Source organism: Aquila chrysaetos, chromosome 25 (assembly GCF_900496995.4).
Source record: "Aquila chrysaetos chrysaetos chromosome 25, bAquChr1.4, whole genome shotgun sequence".
NCBI lineage: Eukaryota > Metazoa > Chordata > Aves > Accipitriformes > Accipitridae > Aquila > Aquila chrysaetos.
In genome coordinates this window covers 18834451-18849342 of record NC_044028.1, presented here as the reverse complement: position 1 = coordinate 18849342, position 14892 = coordinate 18834451, and the positions used below count along the sequence as shown (strand labels likewise).

The 14892-nt window shown below is 52.4% G+C and overlaps 1 protein-coding gene across 2 annotated transcripts in view; it reads right to left on the bottom strand.

The window, feature by feature from the left end:
* LOC115335940 (ankyrin repeat and fibronectin type-III domain-containing protein 1-like) overlaps positions 1-14892 on the bottom strand; it is a 258206-nt gene that overhangs the window by 221267 nt on the left and 22047 nt on the right. The window contains exon 1 of one of the 2 annotated variants that reach the window (XM_030002305.2): positions 4038-4085. The exons of the other annotated variant lie outside the window; for it this stretch is intronic. Coding sequence (XP_029858165.1) covers positions 4038-4054 — 17 coding nt within the window. The 5' untranslated portion in view covers positions 4055-4085. Of the gene's footprint in view, positions 1-4037; positions 4086-14892 lie in introns of those variants that run through there. 2 annotated transcript variants of the gene reach the window in all.

Below are 14892 nucleotides of genomic sequence, written 5' to 3'. Positions count from 1 at the left end.
AGGGAGGAAGAACAGCAGCACAAGCTGAAAACGTGTCACTGAAGACCACAAGGCCAGAACTTGGTTTCCTGCTTAAACGGAGTAAAAACAAGCAAAGGACCAGAGCAACACACAGAAATCATCATGATGTGCTCCCCAATACACACCTGCGCAGCAGATGTGCCCAGTCTAGGGTGAGCGGTGTGGCAGGAGCTCCCTGGGGAAGGGCCAGCACCCGTCCCCCAGCCAGGCATCCCAGGCCAGCAGGCGCCTGGCTTGCCTGCAGTGTTGGGAGCATTCATTACCCTCCCTCCCCATGCTCACTGAATAATTAAACCTCCAGAAATTAGTCAAGTCTTTAACTAAGCCGGCTCAGCAAATGGAGCGAGGAATTTCTAGGTCAGCGTTACAAGGAGGGTTGAGGGGGGGAAAAAAAAAAAAAAAAAAGGAAAGAAAGAAGAGCCTTAGGGGTCTGCCTCCTGTTCATTTCCAAGGGATTAATACCCTGCTCTGCTTTGCCCAGCCAGGGCCAGCACCTCCAAAGCAAGAGCTTGGATGAGAATCACACCTTGTCATCCTGACAAGGGCTGACACCACAGCTGCATTCTGACATCGCCCAAATTTTTGTGCAAAGCATCTCTCTCCTTCTCACACAATTCGTTTTCCAAAGCAGAGACGAAAGCACCTTATGACAATTATATTTGTTATGTCTCTCCCGCTTCAATGCCTTTGATGTGTTAACCGCCATCTTCTGCTAAGGTTTTTTTTCCCCTCTTCTCAAAGCTGTAACCCAGGGATGAAGTACGCAGAAAAAGCCCCAGGAGCGTCACATTTCACAGCACCAGCAAGCAAGGCCAGCCCTCCGTGAAGCCCCTCTCAGCCCGTTCACGCAGCACCGTCTATCACCATGCCCGACAGCACAAGGGGCAGGCAGGTTTCCAGCCGTGGTGCCCTGCCAAGAGACAGCAACAGCTACTGCAAGGCGCTGGGTGACAGCTGCTCCCTTTGGTAAAAGCTGTATCTGATGCTTGAAAAGCACTAGCTCTGTCCTCCCCAGGAGACAACCCTTGTAAAAATGAATAATCATTTAAGAAGATGGATCCTCCCTGAGACAGATGCAGGTATTTGGCCACCCAAAAAGATCTGCGACTGTGGGAAGAGCACACAGAGCTGGGGTGCAAGGAGGGTACCGGGGGTCAGGGCAGGGTGGGAGGGTGGAGCAGCGCAGCTGAGGGGTACCAGCGGCGCACCCCGCTCTGCGGGCGCCAGAGCCGAGTGAGCAGCGGTACCGCACTGCCCTCTCGTGTCCCTCGCCCCGGCAGGCGCCCGCCCCACGGTCCCGCAGGGACCCACCCGGCGGCAGCCCCAGTCTCCTGCTCCCACTACTCCCCATCGTGCTGCCCTCCTCTCCTCCCACCCCCATCTGGGAAGCAGGGAGGCTGCGTGGGGGATCAGAGACAGGGTCAGTGCTTGCGGTTTCCCACTTCTCCGTGAAAGGGTTCAGCCAGAAATTCCAGTGTGGGAGCGTGGAAGAGGAGGCAGAGGACTCAAGTGACAGCTGCCAGACACCCCCCCCCACCACGCCATCGCCACACAGCCAGGATGTGCAGGAAGGAAACACAGAGGGACCAGACGCCTGCCAAGAGCCTGGGGTGGAGTGACCCCATAGAAACCTATTCTCCCCTTCGCTCACACGTGTTAAAACAACCCTCACCACCATTACTACAACCCTCTGGGCAACAGGTCCAGCCCCGAGGAGGTGTTCACAACCAGACCCAAAGAGGGAGGGTGGCAGGAATCGGGCAAGGGAAACAGCCGGTGCTGCACCCACCTCCTACTCTGCTGCTTCACGCGACCTCTTCTTGCACCAGTAACAAAGACCGCATCCTCCGCAGGCAGCCTGCTCAGAAGCTCTCCCTAACATCACACTACCTTATTTCTTCCTTCAGTTTAACCTGCTAGGCACCCTGCAGTCCATACTCTCATTCAGAGAAGGGACTGCACGCAGTTACCACATCTGCCACCAAGCTCCCATGCCAGCTCCAGCACCCCCAGCTCGTCCCTTCACTACTCACAGGTTGTTTTTTCCAACTTCTCCTGCATTTTCTGACAGACACGGACAAACAAAGCCCAGAGGAGGGCAGGGAGTTAGGGACCAGCGGCACAGAGGGTCAGTCCCTCCACCTGGTGGGCTACACAGTCCTCCAAGGGGCTCCATCCCTCTGCCCCATGGCAAGAGCACCAAAGCCTTGTTGGAGTGGGGATATCCAGCACCCCTTTCTCTTCCCCGTGTGGCAGAAGTGCACATGGCAAAGGCTGAGGTCAATGCCCTTTGGATGAATCTTCCTCCCCTCTCTGAGAAGGTGGACACCCAGCAGACAGCTCCCTGTGGGAGCAAGAAGACGGTCAGGGACAGACAGGCGGCAGGACTGGACTCAGCACAACAGCTCTGTGCCGCAAGGGCACTGCCTAGCTCGTGGGGGTGCTGGGGACCTGGAGTGGCCTGAAGCAGCAGCAAGGTGGCGGTGGGGGGCACAGCAAGCACACCCTGCCTGGCCCCCCCAAGTGAGGTGGGGGTGGCCGCAAACAATCCCGGCATTGAGAGGCTGCTCGCCCCAGCCCATCTGCAGCTCCATGAGCCTGTGGCAAACAAAGACAACGTTAGCCAATGGTGAGCCCTGCCAAGACGGGGGAGACAAACCGGCCTTTGTATCTGAAAAGGCAAAGTTAGCTTTGGGGAAAAGACTAGATAGCGAAACGACTGGAGTCTGTGCTTTGGCTGCTTTTCACCTGGAGGTTTCTAATCCACGTGCAGATGACAGCAGAAGTCTCAAACGCTCCCTTTCTCTTGCCTGCCCCACTCATGAGACAAGCTGCGGGTCCCACCGCAGGTCCTCTCTAGTGCAAGCACTCAGCACCGGTCCACAAACACACACTCATAGCAACAGGAAGACTGAGCCAAGAGGGGTTTGACCCATCCCAGCTTAAATCCATTTATCACCGTGTTCTTCTGTTGCCCCCAGACCAGCAGAAAGCTGGGGGCTCAAAAGCATTCCTCCCCAGGGGTAACCTAAGCAGGGTCTGCACTTCTGCCCTCAGACCTGGCCCAACCTGTCCCTTCCCAGTGCTTGAACTTCACATCCATGCCAGCAATGATTTCCATATGCAGAAAAACAAGCCCCCAAGGACAACAGATTTTCTCCCATTTCCTCCCTTCCCCAGCTCCGGGACAAGAGCAGCCCTCCTGCCTGCAGCGAGCCAGTGGCCGCCTATCCTCGCTCGTGCCGAGACACAGACCAGCGTGTGCACTATGCTTACCTCCACAGCCGTGCGATCACCCTCAGGTGATCTCAGCACAGATCTTAAAGGTGGGAAGCATTTAATAGTGGCCACTAACAGCTTCTGTGCAGCCAGGACAGCCCAGCCTAGGACACGCTTCCCAGGGGAACCTCCCTGAAAAGACAAATCCTCCCCACAACTTAATGGGAAAAACAAGAACAGATATAAAGGGAATCAGGAAGAATTTTTTTTCTTTACACAACACTCACTCTGGAAAGCTGACATAACGGACTGAGATTAAATACACATATTTAACCACTGCTGCAGTGAAACCATCAGGTTTGACAGTACCTACCAGGTTTCCACTACTGGTACAAACCCTGTCATTCACACCTTCCTTAGTCACAGCTAGTTCACATTGCATTACTCCAATTAAAAAAAAAAAACGCTTGCCCAGCACTCCCTACAGCTCCCACCACTACATCCAAGTGCTGCGCCCAGCTGTGGTACCAGCAGGCATTTGTCAGGCTGTATGAAAACGGTGAAAGGTGCGGAAAGGCTGCAAGCCCTCAGTCATGGCATTTACTGTTCATCCATGCAGTGAGACACAGTCTCTCCCTCCAAGCAGTTTGCTTTGCAATATGAAAATGGAACAAAGGTATCGTGCATGCTGAATGCTTACATTGGAGGGCCAGGCATCGGCTTCCCCAAACACCAGCACGCCTCCTATCAACCATCAGTGAGTGAAAGACAGAGAGCACGGCACAGCTCTGACTCACCCTCTGACAAGGTCCATCCCGCCCCTCGCCTCAGGGTCCACAGCAGCTCCTCCTGAGCTCCCAGCGGCTGAGAGATCGTGCGCTGCAATGCAAACCTCCGTGCTCCACCATCGCTAGACACCCTGTGCTGCTGGAAGGGAGAGAGAGATGGAGACCCTGCCCATTAGTGAGACGGACAGAGCCCAGGAAATCAGCAGCACATAACCAAGAGGTGAGTGATGCCCTGAGCCCTGCAGAGAAGGACAACCATGTGCCCAGCACAGTTGCGCTTCCCACCCAACAGGGCCAACAACTGCAGAGACGTCTGGTCCAGCACAGTCCCACCTGGTGGCTTTGGCTCATCCCATCCCTCAGGACTGAGCAATGAGCTCAGTTTAAGGGATCTCAGCAACCATGAGCCTGGGCACGCTGGTGTAAGACCACACTCTCTGTGAAGATGCAAACCTTCCTTCATTTGCTTGGTACCTCTGACATAAAACTGGGATGTCCTGTCCTCTTCCTAGATGATTATCAGTCACTGGATTGGTAATGGATTACATTAGCTAATGGATTACATTAATTTCTTATTCAGCAGTCAAAAGTAGATGTGCAAGCAAGAACTATGGGCTTTTACTTTCATATATCCTCCCTCCCCTCTATTTGGCACTAGCAGCCAAAATATATTAGTGCTTTCTCCAGACCTCAGTAAATATGCATAGCTTGGCAAGAACGCCCAATGCATTTACTTGCTGCCACACTGACGTTCATTTATTATTACATGGATGTATTCTCATTAGCCTGCAACCTGGTATGGTAAGAGAGATGAGATGCCCTGTTCAGAAGCCAAGGCAGAAGTATGAACAACTGGAGAAAAAGAAACCCTCCACCAGGAGCAGGGAACTGGTGTGGATCAGTCACGCTACAGGAGAAAAAAAAAAAAAAAAGAAAAAAAAAAAACACCACCACATATACAGACTCTCCTGGTGCTGGGCTAGCCTGTCATTACAGAGAAGAACATGGAAAGGGGAAAGAAAAGGAATAAATGGGGTAAGACCATCAGCAGACACTGTCATTGGGTGAAGCCTTTGCTATCCAAGGGGAACAGCTAAGGCACCAGGACTCACAGCACACACGAGCCTCAGGGGAGCCACAACCCCCTCCCACAGCACAGGCCTCAACCCCACTCATGGCACAACACAGGCTATGACCCCAGCGCCCACCAAGCCTGGGAGGATGCTTGCTGCTGCTGCTGTCCACAGCCATATTGACAGCAAAAACCAGGGAGGACAGGGAAGTGCAAAAAGCTGTCACGAGAGAAAGCTTTAGCATAAAGTAAGTCTTCCTCCATTAGGGACAATAGAAGAAAAACTCCCCCACTAAAGAGAGGCATCTCAGTGCTTTTTCTGCCATATCACAACATTGCTCCATTTTCATCTGTTTCAGCTCAGAGCACCTTTGCTTTTAGCCTCCAAACCCTACTGTGCGTATCACTAAGCGGCCTGTTGCAGATTTACCCTGTGATAGACAGAAAAAGGTGGCTGCCAGTCTTCAGCATCACTGAAATTCAGACAAGTATCTGCCTGGATTCAGTCTCCACGGTGTAACTGCTGTCCGCTTCAGCATTTATATTCAAGGCAAATTTGTTGGGGGAAAACATACATTATTTGCAAATCATTATTTTGCTTCACTAGAGCTGGACACTGATGCAAAAGAAGTATTTGAACTGCATCCTCAGTCACACCTGCTAATCAGGAAACCTACTCTCACCAAGCCAGGACTGCAACTCTGAATTTGTTTTAATGCACACGACCAAGGAAACTGCTTTCCCTTGCTCCTGTTCCAACTGTGGCTGCTAAAGCAGCAGAAAGCATCTGGCCAAAAATTATTTACCTTCAGAAAATCTTGCAAAATCCAGGACAATTGTCACGTGGAAGCCTGGAAACCCCAGTTTCAGCTAGAAATATTTTTCTGCTTGTAAATTGGAGACTGCAACCTCAGCCAAGTAGTTAAGGCTCTAATCACTGTGCCTGACATGGAGAAAGATGCCAGGGAAGTTTTATTTATGACACAGCTAATGGGGTTTGCCCTTAAGCACTGGACAAATCTTCCAGCTTAACCCAATGTTAAGAATCACTTGGACAAATTAGGTATTGGAAAGTCAAGCCTGCAGAGCAGCTCTTTGATTTACCTTAAAATGACCTACAAAATAAAACGTCACACATGCCCCTCCTGGTCATCCTCACAACACAGCAGTACTATGATTAACATCCAGAATGCAGGACAGTGTTAGGCATTTAATTACAAAACTGTTTTGCCCCCTCACTTTATAAGCTAACACCTCTCAGCCAAAGGATGCTCTTCTCTGGTTTGCCTGGAAAGCTAAAGCAAAGCTGGGGCATCCTTGGGCTTGTGAGGTACAGGGGAAGCAGAAAATTTTTGACAAAGAAGAAAGTCTGGAAGAAAACTTCTGCATACTCAAGTCAAGCAGATTGCAAAGATAATCTAAAAGGGAAAATGTAGGCAAAAAGAGCGCAGCAGATGGGATGAGACTACACGTGTAACTCCCAGTGCCATTAAGGGCATCCTGACCAGAACCAGAGAAGATTGTTCATCACTTCTCTCCCAGGTGCTCCGCTCTTCTGTCTGTGCTGCTCTAACAGCCAGGGACGGAGGTTTGTTGTAGGCAGAGGACGACACTGAAGAGAACTAGGCACTTCGTGATAGTCCCTTCCCTTGCCAGACTCCTCCAGACAGTGCTTCATCCAGCCACCAGCTCACCACAAAGAGGAAGATTTCCCATCACATCACCACCTCTGCCCCATACACCAGCTACAGCAGACACATGGGACCTGGGCTGATGAACCATTGTAGCCCCATTTCATCTCCTTCCCACCTCAGGCAACGAATGAGGAGCAAAAGACAAGGAACAGCCGATGCAGCTGGAGATGTTCCTTAAATGGTGGCAGCCAAAGGAACCAGCTTGATCTGGTGTTTCAGGGATGAAGATGATAATATGGCTGAGGGTAGCAGGGACCTCTGCAGATCACCCAGTCCAACCCGCTGCTCAAGCAGGGCCAGCTACAGCAGGCTGCCCAGGACTGCATCTGCTTGAGTTTTGAATATGTCCAAAGCTAGAGACTCCACAACCTCTCTGGGCAGCCTAGTTCATTATAAGAGCAATTTTGGTGTTTAAGTGCAATTCCCTGCATTTCAGTTTGTGCTCGTTACCGCTGTCCTGGCACCCCAAGAAGAGACCATCTGAGGGCAAACCCCTTCTTACTGCCACACACATGGTAACACAGCTGTACAGGGCTCACTGCTACAGTGCGAGGAGGTGACACAGTATCTACTTATCAGGGTGCTGAACACTTCAAAACCCATGTGTGGCTGTGGATAAGGAACTGTAGTACCAAGGGGCTAGAAGAGGAGGTTTCTGGCCCTCCTCCCCAGTCCATCCAAAGCCAGGTTTTACCACAGCAACACATATCCTCTGCCACCAGGACAATGCAACTGAAACTGAACAGAAAGAAAATGCTCTTTTGCCCTTTACAGCCAGGCCCAGGAGCTCATGGTGGGATACTGCCTCTCATTTTGCTAAGATTGTGTTTCAGCACCTCTGGCCATGGGTTTGCTCTCAGGAACTCGTCCAGGCACAGCCCAGTGAGCAGCCGTGGTCCCCTGGGCCAAGAGAACCCTCCTCTTCCTCCACAAGCTGGAGAAGGGTGCACCCAGGGAGCTATGAGCCCTCACACTGCTGACTCCTGAGAGCCAGCTGGCTTTTCCCCTCCACAGAGAGGGTGCTTAAGCACAAACCGACCTTCGGAAAGGCTCCCTTTTGTTGCCAGTGCACTGCCGCTGCAGGGAAGAGCCAAAGAGCAGCAAAGCTCCAGTGTGACAAAACCTGGGTTACTCTTTCCGCTTTCCCAATGCTGCCACAGGACCTGGGGAATTGTTCAATCAGACAAGGTAAACCACTCCAGACGCACACAGGACCAAAAGGATGCTTGTCGCAGGTTAGTCCAGTTGTCTTGCACCAGCTGCTTCCCAGAAGGGGATTTATTTCGTACACCAGGACACCAGCACTGATGGCCAGAGATGCAAACCCACCCAGTAGCCCATACAGGACCACTTACAGAAACATTCACACTTTTCTCAAAAGAAAGTTTAGCTTGTACAGTTTCAAGTCATTACATTTTTAGCCAAATCTTGTGCAATATTTGCAGAGTGAGGATCATCGGCATGGCAACCACTGATTTTTTTACATTAATGATTTTGACTTCTTCGCATAAAATGGTCACAGCCAAGAAAAGTATGGAAATAAACAGCTTCAGGAGGTTCCTTCAAAGAAAAGGAAAGAAAAATCCCCTTTTGCCAAGAACAAATACAGACCATTCAGGAATTCCTGGGAGCTTGGGTTGGTTTTGTTTATCTGCTCTTGCTTTTAATTCATAGTCACAGAAAGAGTTTTGTGCCCTTAACTATTGAATTTGCCACAAAATCAGCACCTTAATGAGAAGGAAGTGAGAGTTATGCATTCATTGCTCAGGCATTTGCACACTGACTCGCAAACCGGAGGAGGAAGAAACAGCCATGCCAACCTCTGCAGCCAGCCTGCCCCAGACCAGCTGGCAGGAGCTGGCACAGGGCAGGACTTTCCATCCCCAGCAGTATGCTGGCCAAGCTCTCCCCACTCTCCCCTGCCCTCAGCTGTCCCCTCACCGGTGCAAGCACATGGATGACATGGCATGAAGCTTTCCCTCCTTACAAGTCAGCCATGAGGGGAAACCTTGTCCCCCATGCTAACAGAGCCGGGGGAGCAGCCCCATGTCCCTGGGCAGGGACAGCGCTGATGTCCCATGCACTGCACAGCCCTACAGCCCTTGAAGGGGCTGCCCAAGCTGCCAAATCCCCTCACCCTTTCCAATAGCAGGCAACTGGGAAAGGCAAGGATGAAAGCAAAATCCTCTCAGGTGAGCACCTCACATGGATTAAGAGCAATGCCATAAACTCTTCCAATAGCCACAGGCCAGCTCGAGGTGGGGCCCTGGCAGATGAGGACTGCTGCCTCTAATAAAGTCTCCCCCAGCTCAGAGAGGGAGCTGAGTTGCACTTTGTCCATAGGGAGCGCCTGCAGCAGGCAAAGGCTGCCTGCCACAGTGGGGAGGATGCAGCCCTGCTCTTCTGCAGTCTCCCCTCCACACTGTTGCTCAGCAGGAGCTGGGATTGCCCCAAAGTCCATACAAAACATTCACTCTATTAGGATTGGCAAGCGCTCAGGAACAAGCTACTCCCTTCTCTGCCAACTCGATGGGATGGGATGAAACTCATTAGAAGCAAGATACAGTCCATTCCCCATGCAGGGCAGGGAAGGACCGGGCCATCCCAGGCATCCAGCAGCCTGTTAGGATAGGAGCAGTGTTGCCAGCCACACCGCAGGCAGATGCCGGTAGGCTGGGCTGCATCACCACTTCCCCAAAACAGCAGCAGCTCTTCCATTTTGTTCCCAGCCAGCAGTCATTCCCACCTCTCCCTCACAAAGGCAGACAGCCCTCTACTTCCAACCTCCGACTCCAGAGGCTGCAGGCCTCAGCTGGACATCTGCAGGGGGACTGGACCATGGAAGAGCAGGGCCCGCGCCATGCTATGACAGTCACGGACTGTATGAAAGAGCCTTTGCATGCTGTTTTGTGCACAAACATGAATTCTCTCTGTCCGCTTCCTGGCTGTGGCCCTGGCAACAGCCCTGTCCCTAGCATCAAAGCAGGACACAGCCCCTACACTCGGTCACAGCTCCTGCAAAGGGCATCTGCCCATTGTTACAACATCTGGCGCCGCAGACCTGCCTGCAGCCTGGGGTTTACTTCAAATCAGGTTCCTTTGCCACAGATGCAGAAGAGGCACCACAGACAGAGAGAAAACTACAACTCTCAAGGAAAGCAACCACCGTAACTCACACAGCCCCGAACAAGGCACCCGGGAAGCCACATATCCCAGGGCAGAGTGTGGCTCACCGGTGGAGCACGTGGTCCTGGCAGAGCCAGCTGGGCTATCTGCCCAAGCAGCACAAACCCAGGTCCAACCACATCCTCATTCGCCGGCATGACCGGGAGAATAACACACATTGGTTTTCAGTTTGGTCTCTTTTGGGTGAAAAGAGGCATCTCAGCAGCAGGCAGTAATTTCTGGCCAAAGCAGGCACAAACAAGCCACGCACAAACGCCCATCACCGCAACACGCTGCGGCAGAGCCCTGCAGCTCACTGGGGACACCCCAGCACCCCAAGGGGCATATAGGAAAGGAGCAAAAGAAACAGGGCTACGTACTCATTCTGCACCGGGGGACCCTCAGGCCACCAAGCCAGGCTGCGGCAGAGCTGGGAAGCGCAAGTTCCGTCCAAGTCAGTCGCACAAAGGAAGGACAGCCCGATGGAGGGACCCGTAAGCCACCTCAGCCCCCATCTCATCAGCAGCAGCACCACATCAGCAATGGTTTAATTCCCCAATCCAAGAAAACAGAAAATTGGGAAGCACTCCCCCCACCCAAGGCAAATGGCTGCTAACAGAAGCAGCTTGGCACAGCTGTGCTCCCCCACTGCGCAGCGCTCAGCTCCACGCAAGACTCCAGCATGTCAGCAAGCAAATCCTCTTTGCCTATGGGCAAGGGAACTGTAGGGGGGGAGGAAAGAAAAAAGCATCAAGAAACTCTTTGTCTACAAACATCCCAGCCGGGTGCACGTGCAGCATGCACTTCCTGACGAGGGTGGAGGGGGAGCCTGAACTTCAGAGACACCACTTCCGCCTGCAGCTCAATCCACTCACTTATTGTCTTCTAAAAATAAAAGTAAACACTGAAGAAGAGCTCTTTGGTTTTATTTCTGCTGTGTCAGAGAGATTTCTCTGGTAGGAACAAGTTGTGGGACCTGTTCCCAAACCTGTGGGAGCTCCCCCTGAGACCAGAGCAGTCCCAAAGAAGAAGTTGGAGTCCCAGGGACCGGCAGACAAGGACACCTGCCCTCTTCCCTCCACCCCACAGCTGCCGATGGTGCCAACAGTGAGGATTACCTGCCCTGGGTTCCCACCTGTGCCAGGCTAACATCCTTTACCCTCTGCTGCAGGTCAGAGAAGAGGACCATTGCCCAAAGCGCAGGAAACCTTGGTCTAAGCCACATCACTCCCCTTAACAAAGCACCAAAGCATGAGGAAAGCCAGGGCAGTGGCCTTTTTAACACATACATATTAAAAAATAACATTGAGATATGCATATGTGTATGTATCACTTTTTTTGGTTCAAAATCTTGCTTCCTGACAAGCCCAGCGGCAGGCAGCATTAGCTGGCTGACAGGGCCAAGCTTGAGCTTCAGATGGCCCCACACAGCCAACATCACTGATTAAAAGCAAGCACAAACTTCCTTACCAGACAGCTGCCATAATCTAAGCATCTTACTGCTTTGCCAGTTGTTTGTTCAGGCTCTTCCTTTACTATGGAGCTGCCGCACAAAACTGCAGGGTAATGAGACACAAACACAATTATCTCTTCTTTGACCTGCACTAGGAGTAAATCCAGCATTAATAGCCCAAAGCTTCATGTATCCTCCCCGATTTTATAAAGTTGCTTATCTAAGCAAAACCCTGCAGGGACAAGCCTCACTATCCAGAGCAAAGCTCTTCCCCTACAGCCTTATTAACACTGTTTCTTTAATCTGCCAGCTCCAAAAAACAGACCTTGTTAAAAAAAAAAAAAAAAAAAAAAAAAAAAAGACACATTTGCTTTCCCTATTTGAGTGCTCTAACCCACTTCTGAGGAAAGCACCATGGGACATTTCATCAGGCTGCTAAGGACACCTTGCCCCTAGGGAATGGCACATGCAAGGAGCAGCTGGGCTCCTGGGAGACAGGAGTTACCCATCCCCAAGGCAAGGGGCAGCTCAGAGGGACAGCAGGAGACACAAATGGAGCCACGGCTGCCAGGCTCCTTTCACAACTGAGAGGTCCCCCAGCTATGTGCTCTGCTGCACACTGGCACATGGGACAGGACCCTGCCCTCCACCTTGCATAGGGACGAATGCATTAAAAGATAACTGGTTTGACAGAGCCCCAGCTCCATTACAGCAGCTCCAAGGGGGGGGGGGGGGGGCGGGCAGTGAAGCAAAGGAAAAGGGTTTGTCATTGCAAGCATCCTCCCTGGGCCCGATTACCCCCAGAGAGTAATGAAGTGCAATAACTAGTACTGGACAAGTAAATCAACACAGTCCTGTGCAATAAGCTGGCCTGTGAATGCACACAGCAAAACCTGCTGATAAAAATGCCATTAACTCCCAAAGCATTCACTTCCGGGCTACTAAGTTACACACAATGTGTTTGCTTGGGGTTTGTTTCCCCCCAAGCAATGACAGTGACCTCAGACTGGATGCAGTCTTCAGAGCAAACAGGGCACTGCAGGATGCTCCTGCAGCTCAGCACAGCTGGGGAGAAAGGCAGTCTCCCCTCTCCAAACACAACTCAGCCCCCCAAAAGCCCAGCAGGACTCTGCAACTGCAGATGTAACAATTTATGAGTACCGGAGTATGAAAAAATCATCATTAAACACATCATGTGCACGCACGTGTCAGGCAGTGACTTCGGGGGCTCCACAGGGACTGAGCCACTGCCTCCCCCAGCCCAGGCTAGCACCATCCTCCGCCGCTCTCCCTGTCCAGGGCTGCAGCCGGGCTCTCCATCACCATCCCTGCTGCTTCAGACAATGTGCTCTATCACAGATGGAGGACTCGGCAGTGTGCAACCTCCCCCCAGTTTCTTTCAGCATTTTTCTACCCTAACAGCTGGGTCTAACGCAAGATGGCTCATTTTCCTCAGCCATCCAACCACTCCCTCTTTCAGTGGCTCTGAGAGGCTGCACGTCAGCATTGGTGACCTGTCACCATTTCACACTGCACAAAAAAACCACAATCAAATCCATGAAGCAACTCTACACATACCAAGAAAAGGGAGAAAATAGCTTTGCCTCTCAGTAGCTCACCTATGAGCCAGAAAGCCAAGCCACACCAATAAAATTTGTGGTCAAGAGAGACAGCAGACTGACTAACAAGCATCCAGCATCCTCCCCTGCAGCAGGGCAAGCTCCAGGACCCATCCAGGGCTGAGTAGGAGGTGAAATCCAGGCAACCCACAAGCCCTGCATGCCCAGAGGCACCCAAACAGCCAGCTTTCACCTTTGCTCATCCCCAGCACAGCACACACACTCGCTAAAGAAATCCCAGAGCCCGAGAAGCAATGCTGGGCACAGAGCCGGGGCCAAACCAAACAGCAGCCGTGGCATGGGGGACGTGACCTGGCCATGCCTGTGCTGCTGGGAGCACTGCCAGCCTGGACAGGACGCGTCAGCAGCCAGGGCCAGGCTAAGAGCTGGCAGGAGCAGAGATGTTGTTAACCAGGAGCTTTAAAGCAGACTGTAACCTTTGCTAAAGGAAACTCATGATTTTTAATGTCCCAGTTAAAAACTGACCAGCAGTGGTGTGAAAGAACAACACTGTCCTTACGGGAGGACACATTTGTCACAGCTGTAAACTTTTACAACAATCTTATCTCACAGTTGTACCAGGATAAGCTGCAATGCATTGTTAAGTTGTGCAATTACAATTTTACAGGTGTATGGATTGATTTACTCAAGGCATATCCCCTGGGAACGCAGGGGATGCTTGTCAGCGCCCATCTCAGTCTGACTTGCAACCCAGAGCAAACCGAGGCACAGAGGGACACTTCACGCCTTAAGCACTCCGGTGGGAGTGACTCCAGCAGGAGCCATGGAAAGGCTTTGGCTTTCCTCCAGTCATCCTAATTTATTTCAGTGTGCTTCCTGACATTGGCATTGGAGGCAAAATCAAGAGCATAAACTTGCCAAAGCTATCAGCATCGCCATGGCTCCCAGAAGCCGTGGGCAGGCAGAGGGAGCACCCTGGGGCAGGGCTGGGTGCTGGAAGTACTGCCAGTGCTGCCAAGGCAGGTTGTGTCCCACCAGCCTGACATCCTCCCGCAGCCTCCAGCACTGCAGCCTGTGCCTTCTCCCTAGAAAGATCCAACCTCCGACACACTCCCCCCCCCCCCCCCCGACACAGGCAAACACTGCTCCACTTTGGGGTGAATGTACACATCTGGAGCAGGAAAGCTTCACAACTGCGCCATGCAGCAAGGCCACATCCCCCCTTAGCTGCCTTACCATCCCTCCGCTCCTCACCCAGCTCCCCAGGATGAGCCAAGAGAGCAAGAGCAGCCACTGCTCCCACAGGATGTCCATCGCCCCGCAGCAGACGTCCCATCTGAGAGCACTGGCTGCTCTCCGTGGACCAGGAAAGAGAGCAGAGAAGCTCCCTCACGAGCCACCGTGCCCAAAGGCAGTGCACGCTCACCCTTCACTGCCAGGGGACACTCAGCATTCCCTGAAAAACACAGAGGAGGGCAAAACCCACCCCTCAGCCCTCCTGCCCCACACATTAATCTATGTGCAGGCAGTGCCATAGCACCCAGGAGGTGTAATTACGAGGATACCTGTCCCAGTTAATTACCTGGCCAGCTATCTACATTTCTGTACAGGGACAGCCTTGTTCAAATTCAGGGAAGGAGGCAAAAGTGGTACAAGCACTTTCATACTTGCTGACTCACAAGCAGCCTGCCCAGCAGACCCACCTCATCCCTGGCCCCTCTCTGCACACACCGAGGGCAGGGCAGGTCTCCCATCCTGGGGAGAAGCGGGGCACAGAGGGGTGACGTGATCTGCCCAGCCAAGCAGGGTCACACTGCCTCTCCCAGGTGCCCTATCCATTAAGGCTCACCAGCTCCAGCCGTACTGTGGAGGGGCTGGACCACTGAAAAGCAGGACAGCT